At 43.2% G+C, this 15,560-nt stretch overlaps 1 protein-coding gene across 2 annotated transcripts; it reads right to left on the reverse strand.

Moving 5' to 3' along the window:
- Nucleotides 1-1,100: 1,100 nt before the first annotated feature.
- sp4 (sp4 transcription factor) lies at nt 1,101-13,793 on the reverse strand. 2 transcript variants are annotated; one of them, XM_072675321.1, is made up of 6 exons: nt 13,476-13,793; nt 12,577-12,662; nt 10,580-12,071; nt 8,045-8,249; nt 5,750-5,946; nt 1,101-4,412 (listed from the first exon to the last, which is right to left on the reverse strand). In XM_072675321.1, the coding sequence occupies exons 2-6, from the start codon at nt 12,643-12,645 to the stop codon at nt 4,162-4,164; spliced, it is 2,214 nt and encodes a 737-aa protein (XP_072531422.1). In that variant the 5' UTR covers nt 12,646-12,662; nt 13,476-13,793; the 3' UTR covers nt 1,101-4,161. The 2 variants fall into 2 exon arrangements, with proteins under 2 accessions (XP_072531422.1, XP_072531421.1); XM_072675320.1 differs by lacking the exon at nt 13,476-13,793 and adding an exon at nt 13,156-13,464.
- Between the last annotated feature and the right edge of the window lie 1,767 nt (nt 13,794-15,560).

A 15,560-nucleotide genomic window follows, 5' to 3' on the forward strand; every position in this document is an offset into this window, starting at 1 on the left:
CCTCTCAATTAGCTAGACAACTGAATCTCACAGTAGCCAATCAGTGAGCTTCCTAATAAGCTAGAGAACAGAGTCTCACAGTAGCCAATCAGTGAGCTTCCTTATAAGCTAGAGAACTGAATCTCACAGTAGCCAATCAGTGAGCTTCCTAATAAGCTAGAAAACTGAATCTCACAGTAGCCAATCAGTGAGCTTCCTAATAAGTTTACATGTTGACCATCATTCAAAGTTAGTGTTTGGTCACAAGCATCAAATAAGCTGATATGAACATAAATTGTATATTTAAGACCGATTTATTCACTTTAATCTCCAGTGTTATGCAGGCAAAGGTTTTTTTTCTAATTTTTTTATTTGTTTTTTTTTCTTCCTTTTTTTACCCATGAACATAACACATTTGTACAAAGTTATTTTAAAAATATCAATAAACCGGAGCCTTTTAGGCTAACCTGGCGCGAGAAAAAAAACATTATCAAATGTCATGAGGACAAACCAACATCTTAGAAAAAGATTTACAAATGAGATGTCACTAGAAAATATCAAAGAAAAAAAATCAGCACACAAAATATTACCAAAAAACATCTAAATCGTTTGGTATCAACCATTCATTTTAAACTTTTTTTCCCACTTATTATTATCATCATTATTATTATTTCTTTTTTTTCTTCTTTCTTCTGAAACAAGTTATGGTGTGAGAAAAAAAAGTCATATAAATTAAAAAGCTATGGTTATACTTATAAAAAAGGACCACGAGTAGAAATCATAAATCATTACTAGCGCAGAAAGAAAAACATGCTGCACATAATCGGACTCGACAGCGTACGATACACATCAGCGATTTGCAAAGGCAAATATTGAAATAAGGATAAATAATAAATTAGCGATATACACAGTCTGTGTTAAACGAAAGAGGGAGGGAGGGGAAAGGGGGATCAAAAAAAATAATAATAAAAAAATGAACTGACAAATTTCCACAAATATAAAAAACACCACCAGACACATCTCAGAACACCAAACTGAGCTAAGGTGGGCTCGAAACCCCTCAAAAGCAGAAGCAGAAGCAAGTGGCCCCGGTTCTATTGAAGTGCAGTAGGGGGGTTTGGGGGGGCGTAAGATGGAGCAAAGAAGGGCTGAATCAAAATTAAAGTGTAAAAGGTTGATGGGAGAAGTCCTGTTTTGGGAGCTGTGGGTGGGGTGGGCCAGCTTGGGGACTGCCATGGAAAAGAAAGGAGGAATTAGGAGAAAAGGGGAAAAACAACAACAGCAACAACAACATCAACAACAAAAGAAAAACGCTGATGTCAAGAAGGTTGACGCTCATAAATCTTTGCTCCAATAGGGATTAAAAACAATGTACCCAGCATGTCCTAACTGGCCACAGTGTTTATCATCATCATCATATAAAAGAAACATATGGTCAACTGTGTGCGACTGTACACGACTCATAGTCTGATAAAGCCCCCCCCACCCATCGAAACTACTCATTCCTTACAGAATGGTACTGCAGTCTGAGTTAAGGCATTGTAGTACAGTTCATATGACTCTGAGACACCAAAGACCTTTTTTTCCTGGCTGTTTTTTTTTCATATCTCAAAGAAATCTATTCTGCCCCTTTTCTAATGTAAACATGGTTTCTCAAGGATTGTCGTTATAGTATTGCTTTCATGTAACATAGCACGTCTTAGAAAGCTAGATTGTTCCCCCCCCCCCCGTCTACTTTTGACACCTTATTTTTAACGTCAACCATTTCCACACAGGAATGCATCAGTTCATAAATCTTTCAATTTTATGTGCTTTTTTTTTAGGACCCTTTCAGTGTGTCTTTTTCCATCGTATCTCTGGTTCTCTCTGTTCGTATCTCTTTGTCGTAGGCCGATCTGACAGCTTGGTATCTGCATAAAATGTAGTACATCCAAGAATGTGGTGTCAAACAGTCCTGGGGGTGTTTCACAAAGCAGGATTTTTCAGACAGTGAGGAACTCAAATACCAGCAGATCTGTTGACAAGATAACTGAACCCAACTTTAGCCAATCAGTTCACTTATATCTGCTAAATATAAAGATACCCAACCAGTTAGCTTCATCAAATAGCTATATAACTGAACCCAACAGTAACTAAACATTTAGCTTCTCAAATATATAAAAAAAAACAACAAAAACAAAAAAAACTGTAACCAAACATTTACCTTATCTATTAGCTAGATACATGAATACATAAGTAGCCAAACAGCTAGCTTTCTTAAATATCCAAATAATTATAATAATACATCCAACTGCAGCCAAACAGTTAGCTTCTCAAATAGCTAGATAACTAAATCCCAACAGTAACCAAACATTTAGCTTCTCAAATATAAGAAACAAAACAAAAAAAAAACAACATATAACAGTAGCCAATCAGTTAACTTCTCAATTAGCTAGATACCTGAATACACAAGTAGCCATAAAGCTAGCTTCTCAAATATCCAAATAATAATAATAATAATAATAATAAATCCAACTGCAGCCAAACAGTTAGCTTCCCAAATTGCTAGATAACTGAATCCAACTGTAGCCAAACATTTAGCTTCTCAAACAAATAAACAGTTCATCAATTAACTGGGTTACTGAATTCAATAGTAGCCAATAGCTTAACTGCAAATCTTAATATAACAGTAGCCAATCAGATTCCCAATTAGCTAGACTGCTGAATCACTTAGATAACTGAATCTAACATCAGCAAATCAGTTCACTTCTTAATTAGCTAGACAACTGAATCAAATAGTAGCAATTCAATTAGCTTCCTTATTAGCCAGATAACTGAATGAAACTGCTGCAATCTACAAAGCTAACTGTAGCTACTGTAACAATCAGTTATCCAAGATGATAAAAGACTGGCTACTGATTATAACAGTAACTAATCAGGTACGTTTCTCAGTTGGCTAGATCTGGTCCTGGAGGCCCACTGCTCTGCACAGGAGACTTGTTTATGAGTTACTTAGCTGGGCCAGGTGTGCTTAGAGCAAGGAAACCACTAAAATGTGCTGGACACTGAGCCTCCAGGAAAAGAGCTGGGCCACTGGCTAGATATCTGAATCTAACAGCATCTAATCAGTTTTCTAGACTGCTGAATCTAACAGTAACCAATCAGTTAGCTAGATAACAGAATAGAACAATAACCAGTTAGCTTCCTAATGGATTGGATGGATGGTCTGAATAGAACAGCAACCAATATGTGAGCTTATTAATTAGTTAGATCAGTGGTTCTCAAAACGACCCTCCAGAGGACCAATAGGGATAAAGCACAACAAAACAGTGGACTGTCTGAGAAGTAGTACGTTATACTGGCTATAACAGAACTGGTATAAGTGCAAATGGTCTACAGGTTTTCCAAGGACATTCGTTTCTTGGAAAGTGACCACATGGTACAAATGCGGCAGACTAAAGATTAGATAAACAAAGTGCTGTAGTCCTCTTTCAAGCCAAATGTCAACCCTGTCCTATAGCCAGAAAACGAAAGTGACACTGCAATTAGATAATCCTCACATTTGGTAAACCACCTTCAACTGAAGGATCCTCTTTTGTGAAACACACCCTTGTCGTGTCTAGATGTGATGACAGTTAGAAGATTAGAGTCAGCGAAGCACAGCGAACTACAGTAGTACTGTAGAACTAGAGCACAGATTTAGGTTCTCACTAATGGTCTGCGTTCACGTTAGAGACCACCACCACTGACCTCGAGTTGCAGGACACAAGGCTCATCTACTTTTTATATCAAAACTAGATTACACCTTCTTCCCAGTAAATTGAATAGGTTGTATAATCGACCGATAATCAATTTGACAAAAGGATACAGTTTGTGCATAGAAACAGATTCTTCTTCTCTCTTTTTATAGTGGATTTCTCGTACTGGGAACCAAACAGATCCCTCCTTGTGCTACTGTAAATAGGACATACTCCATCCCATTATCACCAATAGTCATTGTATGTCTTAAAACCAATGGTAATTCTCCATACTCTTTAGATTACTCTTTTGTATTATAATATTCCATAGTTTTACACTTTCATATGAAAAAAAATCACTCAAACAGCTGTCCATTTTCATTACAAAAAAAAGGAACAAACAAATACATACAACTAAAAACCAACATAAAACATGGTGCTTTCAGCGGAGGACTCGTAGGCAGAGCTACTCAAAATCCTCTTCTAGATTGTTAGATGTTGTGGGTGTGGCCGGGTTGGAATCCTGGGAAAGCGGGGCCACTGTGACGATTCTGGGCGAGCCCAGGCCTTCCTCCACCTCGTCCTCCATGTCCTCAGTGGTGAGAATGGCCAGCGCTGTGCCTCCTTTTTTGTTCTGGTGTGTTTTGATGTGCTTTGACAGGTGGTCGCTCCTCATGAATCTTTTGGAACATTCTGGACACTCAAACCTCTTCTCACCTAATGAGGACCAAAGGGAATTTTAGTCTCCTGACATGTGAGCCTACGTAATATTTTAATCTCAATCTACTACTTATTTGCACACTACCATCCCAAAATCTTCCAAATCTCTGGTCAAATGAATCATTTGCGTTCATTTAGTCAATAATAATAATAATAATAACAACAACAATAACAACTACACTGTAAATCAGCGGCCATTAACCCTGCTCTTGGAGAGACATCTTCCAGTAGATTTTGGATCGGACCATAACGCACCTCTCCTGATCCAACTAAGTGCTGCCTTCAGATGCCCTGGATTGGTTGAATGGGGGGCGTTTTAATTTGAGGATTATCTACCATACATATCCAAATGTTTGCAGACACCTGCTTATCCACTAAAATCAAAAGGCCAGTGTTTCTCCGCTACAGCAACAGTGTCTACTCTTTACAGGCTTTATACTAGATGCTGGAACATTGCTGTGAGGATCTGAGTGTATTCAGTGGTGCAAGTCCAGCACTCCATAACACAATGCATGGGGACTGAATACCTGAATCTGCAACAGGTGCCCTATTAAAATCAACACAATTCGGCAAACAGAACACGTTTTCCTCCCATGATGCATTTCCAAGGCAAATTTTTGGAGCTATCAGAGAACTGCTGAACCTTCCACACTGGTGAATGGTGATGTAACCAAATAATGGAAGCAATTTTAGAGGCGGCCATAATTCATTACAACTGAATGACACAAAATGACCTGGTGTTTTAAATTGGGATATGAACTATACATATATAACCGTTTTTTTTTTTTTTCATCTGAATAATAAACCAGGTTAAAGGGTCAGTTTCAATTTCAGGCTGTTTTTAAAGCGCCATGATTTGAAGGAGTGTTTGCATAATTTTGTAAATACAGGCTTTGTTACAGCCTACCTTGATGCCTTGCTTCTTTACATGCAGTGTTTGGCTAGTGTTTTTGGTGTTAGCATGGGTCGTTAGCATATTTTCACTCAATTTATTATAAGAGATCAAGGATTCAGACATGTAACAAATGCCTACTTGGACAGAATTTTAAGACAGGGATGTTCAATTTCAAACAATTTCAATTTCAAGCCATAGTGTTAAGGTCTTGTGGAGCTATATGCTTTACCATTTTATCACCACAAGATATTTATTTTAATCTTAACTCTTGAGGTTATACATCTTTCTCAATGGAATCATCAACTCGGTTATTTATTTTTATCCATCAGCATCATATTAAAAACATTTACCCACAATTCAATTTTGTTAATATTATTGAAAATAGTGATTTTAAATGTTTCCCCCCACAGTGATACAATGCGTATGTGTGTGTATGTACCTGTATGCGTCCTGCGGTGCCGCTGTAACTCGTCGCTCCTGGTGAAGCGTTTGCCACAGAAGATCCAGTTGCAGACGAAGGGTCTCTCTCCCGTGTGCCAACGCAGATGGGCCCTCAGGTGAGACGTCTTGCCGTAGACCTTCCCGCATCCTGCCATGTGACACACGTGCTGCTTCTTTTTCGATGGATCACTGTTTCTGTTGGAACAAGTGAACATGTACACATATCTTTCATAGTAAAAAATGAAAAATGTCATACTATAAAATATACACTATACAGACAAAAGTATTGGGACACTTGGGAAACATTTCTACCCTGCTTTTGTTGGAATAACTGTCTTTACTGTTCTAAAGACCTTCTATTAGATATTGGAGCATGTTAAATGTTGGATGCCCCTCCGCATCCTCATCAACTCTCCCCAAAAGTATTAGATAGAGCTTGATCATTCCAGAGAACACAGTTCCACTGCTCCACAGCTCAATGCTGGGGGGCTTTATACCCTCTAGCCCAAGCCTGGCATTTTAGGCATGGTGCCAGTAGGGTCATGTGTATCTGCTCCAGAGAGTCCTATTCAATTGGCAGTACATCTCTACAGGGACTAGACATACAGTAGCTGAATGTATTCCTAAGAAGGGGTGTCCATAAAGCTTTGACCTTATTGAGTGAACCATTTTAGAAACATTACTTTTTTTATTCTTTACAGACAGTGTTATAAAAAGCTCACAATGTCAGTATTATATAAAAAAATTTAAGCAGCAGGAAGTGCTGTGTTAAAATGGAAAAAGTATGTTCACACTTCTATTTAAAGATCTAATCTCCAGCAACGCTCCTAGGTGCCCTTTTCCGCTAATCGTGCTTTCAATACTCGAACCCCTAACCCTAATCATTATGAAACCTACTGTGAAACTGCTTTTGCATTAATAACCAGCATAATAAAAAGGGCAACTTTCCCCCAGCAGCCCTCAGTTCCGTCTGAGTTGTATCTGCAGAGACAGCAGCATTTCTACATCCTCAGTTTCAGACAACGATGCAGACTGCTTCCACTAACACCTGTTTCACAGACGTCACCAGTCTGATCCACAAAAGGTCCTGCTGGGTTGGTATGAAACCTGAAGCCACACCCGGCCATTGCAGGTCAATCTGTATTTGCAATTAGGGATGTCCCGATCCAACCCAGTGGAACAGGTTGGAGGGCAATCCAGTCATATTTTAAGCACCCTATATCAACTATATGAGGCCAAATCCACTTTCTGTCCTTCGTTTCCTTTTCATGTGTTCCATATCCATAACCTGCAGCAGTGAGGAGTGGTTTCAGAAGGTAACAGAGCAGTCTGAAGGTCTGCTTTGTGGGAGTGGAAAATAAAAGACTTGTATTGGTGGTGTTTGAACAAGCCACCTCTCTTCGAGACATGAGCATGAAGAATGAGAATGTGTGTCTAGTATGATTACTGTGAGCATTCACCAACCGAACATCACTAAGCTCCAGGAGCCCAGTTCCACTGATTCATCACCATACAATAACACTGCCTCCACCATGTTTGACAGTCTAAATTAAAGGCTTTGATTTATGAACTCTTCCTTCCCATCTCCATACTCAAGTTGCTCAGCTCTCCAGCGTATTCCTTCCTTTTAGAAAATCACCACTCCTACAGTTTCTGCTCACACCTGCTTACATCTCTCTGATAGGTCTGTTTTGTCTTCCAAAACTTCAATAATACATCAATATCTTATTGGACCACATACTGCGAGTTCCTTAACAGCTTAACATTCAGCACTTGAAATCAACTCCAATAAGGAAACAGGCCACACCTGGCCATGAAACCACTCAGTCAATTGTCCAATCACTTTTAATGCTGCAAAAATGGAGGAACTGTAAAAATAGCTGTAATTCCTAGACGGATAATGCAATATTTTTGTTAAACCCCTTGATGCTATCATCTATCTACTTCTACAGAACATTGCATTTTGAACATCTGTAGCGGTCGGTCATGGTTAGTTCCCAAGTGGGCTAAAACAATTTTCTATGCTTCAGGCAGTTTCCTATCCCAGCTAACTAGGCACTAATGGATGCTGTATGAGCCATGCTAATTTGTCATGGCAAATCCAATAAGGTTTAAATGTTTGATCACTTTGATTAAAAATGTAATTTAATCAAAATTCATAAACAAATGGTTTGCCATATTGTGCAGGCATGATGAGCTTCTGTCACAGACACCAAAATGAGCCAAATGTCTAAAAACACTGCAGGTCTAGAACCGCTGGTGGGTTTCCTAAAGTTGGGTTATTAGCACATACCTTCCCTCCCCATCCCTGCAGTTGGGACACGAGCAGGCCACCCTTCGAAGTCTCTTGCTTGGTTGACCCTCCTGCTCTGAAGGGCTCTGGGCTTGCCCCATCTGCTCCGGGCTCACTGCGTTTAGGGCCGCGTTGGCTATGTTCCCGACAGTGACCGTCACTGGGGCGGGCTGAACCTTGACCCCTGCCTGACCCTGTTGCTGACCTGAACAGAGACATGAAAACATAACGGACACATCGTTACTTGGGCCAACTGTTTTTTCCCCACAACTGCAACAAACATGACAACACGTCTGACAGTTCAAATGTAGCACGGCCTTGTATTCAGAAATGAAGCGCTAATAACAGGTAATAAACATACGACAGCCTATCTGTGGGCATCTGTAGGCAAACAGGCCACATTTACTCCTACTGTGGCTTTGATTGTAGTCCAAATCTGGAGTGTTCCTTGCTGTTTAGCTAAAGCTTTTTCAAAGGTGCATAGGCCTGGGTGCTTGCTAGGTATGCTCACAACATTGTAAGGAGAAAGAGTCAGCAAACTGACATCTGCAACTGCTTACGGCAGTACTGGGAGCGCTGTCAAACTCGAGCTCACACTTAAATAATGCTTCAGCTTGGCTTTTTACTCGAGGAGTGCAATTCAGAGCCAAAATGAGTCTGTGAAATGCACTTTTCATGCACTGCAAACTGGAGTGCTCTTAAGATTTCCAGAGTCAGCCAAAGCTAGCCCACAATACCACAAAATCTATCTACTAATGTAAAAAAAAAAAAAAGAAACATATATATGAAAGATAGCAGATAAATGAACAAAGTGACAGATGTAAGAGCCAGTTTACACTGAACACTGATCAAAACCCAATGAATTTGTCTACCGATGTCTACCAGACTGCTTATGAATCAAATACATGTTTAATGATTAGTGTATTACTGGCCTAAACAATGCAACGTGGAGGACAAAGCTAATAATACTGCACTTCTATACACTCATTTGCAAGTGTTGGACGCTCCTGGTCATACTGCATGTTTGTTGATTGAAAACAGGTTAATTCAATCTCTACACTCTAATGCACAGTTACTGGTTATTTGCTAAAATGAGCATAAAGGGAACAAAAAGTACAAAGCTTTACAGCATATTTCATATAATTTTTCAAAACCGTTACATTTAGCTAATAAATAAAAACTGTTCTCTCTGCAGGACCTGCTAATGTATTTTACTTAGAAAATCAACAAAATATAAGGAAAAGGACTGTAAAGAATTAATTAACTGACTTTTTTGATTATTTGATTCATTAACTAATTTACCAATTTAGTCTTTCTCTGCCAATGGCAAGCTCTGTGCTACAAGTAATTTTCACATGTATGCAGAAGTAATAGAAGAGAATAGAATTTCGCCCCCCATGCTTCCTGTACGGTACTGTAATCTGTCAGAATGAAGGAATCAGACAGATTGTATCCCACAAGGCTGGGGCGATATGACCAAAAATGTGCATCATTGTATTTTTGTATTTTTTAATTTCACTGTACTTTAATTTATTCACATATTTATTTTTGCCAGTAAGACTGACTGAACATGTATTAATAATTTGCATTTCAGAATCCTATTAGAAACAGTAGGCCTGTCTTTATAGGTTAACAGTGGCTCACTGTACTACACTGTACTTTGTTGTACTACACAACAAAACTATATCAAATATTTTTTGTGCAAAAAACAGACCTTAATAGTAACTGATAGATAAACCTAAAGTCACTGCTGCATTCTTTTTTTCGTTTTAAAAGTTTATGAACTGAACTTACAAAAAAAAACTCACAAACATGTGCTTAAAGTTTTATCTCCGGAAGCGAACGGGTTTAGGTTAAATCAGACAGATGTGAACACAGCCCAGGTTCCTTCAGGATTGTTTGGGTGCTAGCCTACTGTCGTTAGTAAGACAATGCTAAGTGTTTAAGCTGTTTGTGATATGTCTAAATTATAGAGTGTTAAATTTGGCTCTGCACTTTATTGCATATCGCTACACAGGATGTAAGCAATGAGAAGTGCAGGGTGAATTTTAAACAGTACACCGAATATATAGACACACTGCCAAGCACTAGTATCCCATGAACATTACATTAGTTTAAATGACATTAGAAATAAATAGCTACTGAAATCCTTATTAATATATTTCTGTGATCAACACTATCAACTAAACTGCAGCTTTACAATTATAAGTTTGGGATCTCGCAAGCATGTTGGGGCTGAAATTTTAGCTTGTGACTATTGTGAGATTTAGGCACTACTGTTTTTAATACTTGCCTTTTTAAAGCTGAATGCTCTAATAAACTAAAGTGGAAATCTTAGCATATTAACACAAAGCAATTTTCAGACACTCCTTATTTTTATAGTGTCCAAAAATGTAAAGAAATTAATACACCACCCGATTACACAGAACTCAATTATGAACTGTGTAAATTATTACACCCTTATTACACATTCACACTTCACTACGGGTTCTAAGTTCAGAGCGCAAAAGCAAGCGTTGTCAATGTGTCTCTTACTTTGCACTCCTGTGATGGTGAGGGGGACTCCCTGCACCTGCACTCCCTGTACCCCAGCGGTGCCCAGGCCTGCTATGCTCACTGTCTGTACACCCGTCCCGGAGGTCAGCTGGGCAGTGTTCAAGGTGATTGGCGTCCCCCCGATGGTGAGCGGGGCGATCTGTGTGATTCCGCTGGTGTTTGAGGCCACAGGAGCGAGTGTGAGTTGCTGAGGCATGCCGGCATTCTGCACCTGCACCGTCTGCCAGCTGATTTGACCCGTGGGTGTGAGCGTGGGTGCACGGATCAGGACCTGCGCAGGGTTCTGGAAGGCCTGCAACTGGACATTATGCTGGACCTGCTGCAGGGTCTGGCCTGGCTGTAGTTGGATGGAGCCCTGGACCAGCTGCTGCTGCTGTTGTTGCTGCGGCTGCTGGATCTGGATCTGCTGCAACACTGGGGGGGCAACGATTTGGAACTGCTGCACCTGAGCTGGCTGCTCTTGCGTAAGCTGAAGCCCGTTGGACTGGGTCGTGCCATCTGCGCTCTGGCAGTCTTTCTGACCCTCCATGCCCGAATCCAAGGCCGCCGTGCCCGTGACGTCAGCGGTAGTCGTGACGATGGACTCTGCGCCGCCAGCCGTCGTCGTGCTGGTGGCCACGACCATGGTTTCGGCTCCACTGACTGCGCTTGTGACAGGGGTGGCTATCAACTGGTTGCCATTAGCAACACTGGCGTCGCTTGTCTGGACCAGCTGGACAGATCCTCCACCCGCAGCAACATTGTTGATGACGGGCAGAGCTAGAGTGACGCCGCCAATGTTTATGGGTAACGTTGTCACCATTGGGGCTTGTGCGCCCTGGATCGTCTGCACCTGGAGCGGAAAGGATGGGCGTATCTGCAGCGGGATGGCCTGACTAGTCATGTTCTGAGCCACGATGCTGGCGGAGGCCGCCCTCGGAGGGGTGGCTATAATGGCTTGGTTGTTCCCGGCGGGAATGAGCTGGATCTGCTCTGGCTGGACGTTTAAGGCCGTGGGGTTGCTGGGGTTTATCTGTATCTGCTGACCATCAGCGGTCTGGATGTGTGGGATCACCTGATACTGGATCCCTCCGGTGGAATTGGGCATGTTCTGCACCTGGATGATCTGAAACTGCTGCTGCTGCTGCTGTTGTCCCACTGAGGCACTGTTGGCGCCGATCGTTTTGACCTTTCGGCCCTGCGTGCCGTCCACAGCCACCATGTTCGCCACAGTGGCCACGCTGGTCGCCTGCACGTTGTCCTTGGCCACAGCGGTGGTGGTGGCAGGCGAGGCTGCGATGATCTGCCAGCCGTTCCCTGTGAACTGGGCCGGCAGAAGCTCCAGCTGCTGAGGGGGGTTCTGGAGCTGCACCAAACCTTGGCTGGGGTCTATGATGATCTGCTGCTGCGCTCCGGCCTGGCCCTCCCCGCCTACGCCTCCTATTTTACTACATGTGGCTGCGAGCAGAGCGAGAGGCGACGGCTGCGCGTCCTGTTCACGTACACACAGACACACACACACACACATACACAAAAAAGGAAAAAAGCGCTGTCAGTTTCAGCAGATGTGGGCGGGATTACAGGAAGAGTGGGTGGGTGTGTGTGAACCACAATTTCTCCATTTCCCGAAGAGGGGCATGAGAAACACGCAATTTACTCCAAAACTGGGTCACAGCAATAGTGACTGATAAACTGACTGACACACAGACACACACTCAAAAAACATAGAGAAAAAAGATCCCTGGTGTTCAGGGACTTGGTGTAATCAACAGTTATGGATTAGTTATGATTTATTAAGTTAATTTTATTGTACATTTACATTCTAAAGCATGAAATAATTAAGCTACAGTGGAGCAGACAGTTAATTAGCTACAGTGTTGTTGTTATTGTGGGAGCTAAAGCTACAGCTACAGCTACAGAGTGAAGCAGCTAACGTTAGCCAGCCAGCTAGCTAGCAATCAATCAATCAGGAAGTGTAAGTAAAGCTCAGTCACAACCTGTGATCCTGGGGTCTTCCCTTTGGTGGTCCTTTCACCTCCACCCGATTTCCCCCCGTCCGTGGCCATGGCTTCTTTCTTTTGATCTGCAAAAACGAGATCATGCCTGGATCAGTACAACACGAAGTGCTCCAGCGGACTGACAGAACAGACCAGCCCGAGCAAGGCGCCTCTAACTCGGGGCAGAGAAAGAAAACACCTCCAGGGAGGTGGAGGTTCACTCCAACAGGTCATGCAGGAGAGGCAGAGACATGAGCTAGAGCTAGCTAGTTAGGAGCACAGAGAGGAGCACAGACAGTCCTGAAAAAAGGGGGAGGGCTGGTCCTGGTCCTGGTCCTTTTCACAGATGCACACTGCACAAGCAAAACATTGCCCAACGCCATGAGAGACAGCAGCTAGCTAGCTAATTCTTACAAAGCCATCCTCTGTTAACACAACAGAAAACACGGGGAGGGCGAGTGTCCGTCGGTGCGCGTGGAAAGAGGGAGAGGAGAGGAGAGGAGAGGAGAGGAGAGGGAAGGGAAGGGGGGAGAGAGAGGGGTGGAGACGATAGGGGAGGGAGGAAGGGAGGGTACGTACCACTCATCCCGCATTAATAAAACCGGAGAGGAGTTGTTAAAGAGTGAGAAAAAAAAAAAAGAAGGCCGGACGCCGTGGAGGCAGAGGCAGAGGCAGAAGGCAGGCAGAAGCCCGGAGAAGGACGGCCTATTTTTTTTTCCTCCCCACGAATGGCTGCTGGGTGGTGTGGCGTAGCTCCACCGACCGACCGCACCGAGCACTAAACGGCGCGCAGTGACGAACAGACCCAGCCCCGCCAGGAAGGAAGGGCGGTACCGAAACACGGCAGCCCGTGGGAAAATAAAGCAGAAGCGTGGGGACGAAACTCGAGCGCGTTGTACCTTTGGAAAGCGGGCGCCGACACCAGCCTGCGACTTTTTCCCTTTCTGCCTTTTCCTTCTCGTCCGACGAAACGCGTCCAAATCCAAGTTAACGCTCCTGCCTGGCGTTTAGGGCCCACCCACTTGTATTTAAATATCGAGTGAACGCCAAAATACGCCCCGCTCTTCTCTGTGTGTGTGTTTTATTCTCTCAGCTTTAATCCCCTTCCTCACCGCCCGTCTGTCCGCCGTCTGTCCTGCGCTCACTTTTCGCTATTGCAAAAACGTTCAGACTTTTTCATGCACAATTGCATTAGAGCTACAGTTAGAAAAAAAACCCTCCGCTACGGCGTTTTTTGTGGGCGGACGCTCTCCGCCCACATATTCAGATTGGACGGGAACCGTTCGAGGCCGAACGGGCTGCTGGGAGTTGTAGTCAAACGCGGCCCTTGCGCTGGTTGGGCAGTGCGAGCGCGGAACTACAACCCCCACCCGGCCAGGCGCGTGTGCGTGTAGAAAAAATGCGAGGGGGTGTTATCATGTTCGGTTGAAGGGGATGAAGAAGGGCGGTTACTTGTGCCATGTGGGGGTTGGGCAAATGGAAACGGGTGGAGAAAAGATGACCTGTTCCCCCATGTCACAGCTACAGCATTCTCAGGCGTCTACTACCGTGGCTTAGCTACGACACGAGCCTCGTAACTACAACCAGAGACTGTGCTCCCTTAATAAATTCATGCGCGTGACTGTCCAGTGCTATTTTTTGGACGTGCTGCGTTGTGAACCTGCCCTTCCTACCCATCCTCCTAAATGAGACACGTGGGAGTTACAGGTGGGCACAGGGTAGGTTTATGGACTGCTTGACCACCTGTAGGGCCAGCAAATGCGTAAAGCTTCACTTAATGCCAGATCTTGGTCTTGACTTTATTGTTATCAGATAGCAGTTCAGTTGGGATGGGATATGCTGACTGTGGAGGATACAGCATCATTCTAATGCACATCAAACCGTTCAGTGAACCCTGGTGCCCTCTGGATGGGGGTGTTGGCCTACTGGAAGAGGCTAGTCCAATCAGGATAGAACTTTTCTGGAGTGTGCAGAACCTTTACATTGGTTAAGAACCTTTCCGTCCATTTCTTTAAACCATAAATTATATTTAGAACACGCTACCTTTTACCTAGGTAGAACCGCTCCAAGAACCCCTTGTAGCACCTTTGTTTTTAAGAGTGTAAGGTAGCTAGTTTATCCAAACCGTGCCCATGAAATGCTCCCACGGCATAACACAGCCACCAGTCCCCTTACTGTTGAGGGTCAAGCATTCAGGCCTGAACCATTGGTACTCTTGGTGTATGCCATACTCACTCATCCACAGTCTAGTCAAGTCCTTCACAGGAACAGCTGATCTTCAGTTTTTTCATACATATCCCACTACAGCATGAGATTCATGGTTACTGAATGTGTGCAGTGTCCAACCAGTGTCCAGTCTAAATGCAGAGGTCACTATAGTCAGTTTTCCTATTGGCGAGCAGTTCTGGTGACCGGAGCTCCTGCCGTCCATGCCTAACTAATGGACCCTCTTTGAAGATCACTTAGATCTTTTGTTCTTAGCACCTTGATCCGATATTGAGGTCCGATGGGCCTGCTCAACATTTTTGCACATGCTCTATTGGGTGCTAGGATGCTAGTTGCTTAGCTGTGGGATATATGAACGAACGTATAGGGACAAAAGCATCAGTGAGGTCAGGATGTTGGATGATCACCACCCCACCTCATCCCCAACTCTTCAAGTCATCCCAAAAGTATTAGATGGAGCACCATCCATCATTCCAGAGAACCCAGTTCTTCCACTGTTCAACAGCTCAATGCTGGGGGAGCTTAATACCCCTCTAGCCCACACCTGGCATCAGACATGGCGCTAATATGTTAATACAGAGAGTCCTATTCTATTGGCAGTACTTCTCTACAGGGACTAGCTGTGTGTGTCTGTGTGCATTTGCACACCTGTGTCAACAATGGGTGCAACTTAAAGTAGCTGAATGCGTTCATTAAGATAAGATAAGATAGTCCTTTATTAGTCCCGCGGTGGGGAAATTCACAATTAGAATTAGAAG

The sequence above is a fragment of the Salminus brasiliensis genome, chromosome 3 (genome assembly GCF_030463535.1).
Source record: "Salminus brasiliensis chromosome 3, fSalBra1.hap2, whole genome shotgun sequence".
Taxonomy (NCBI): domain Eukaryota; kingdom Metazoa; phylum Chordata; class Actinopteri; order Characiformes; family Bryconidae; genus Salminus; species Salminus brasiliensis.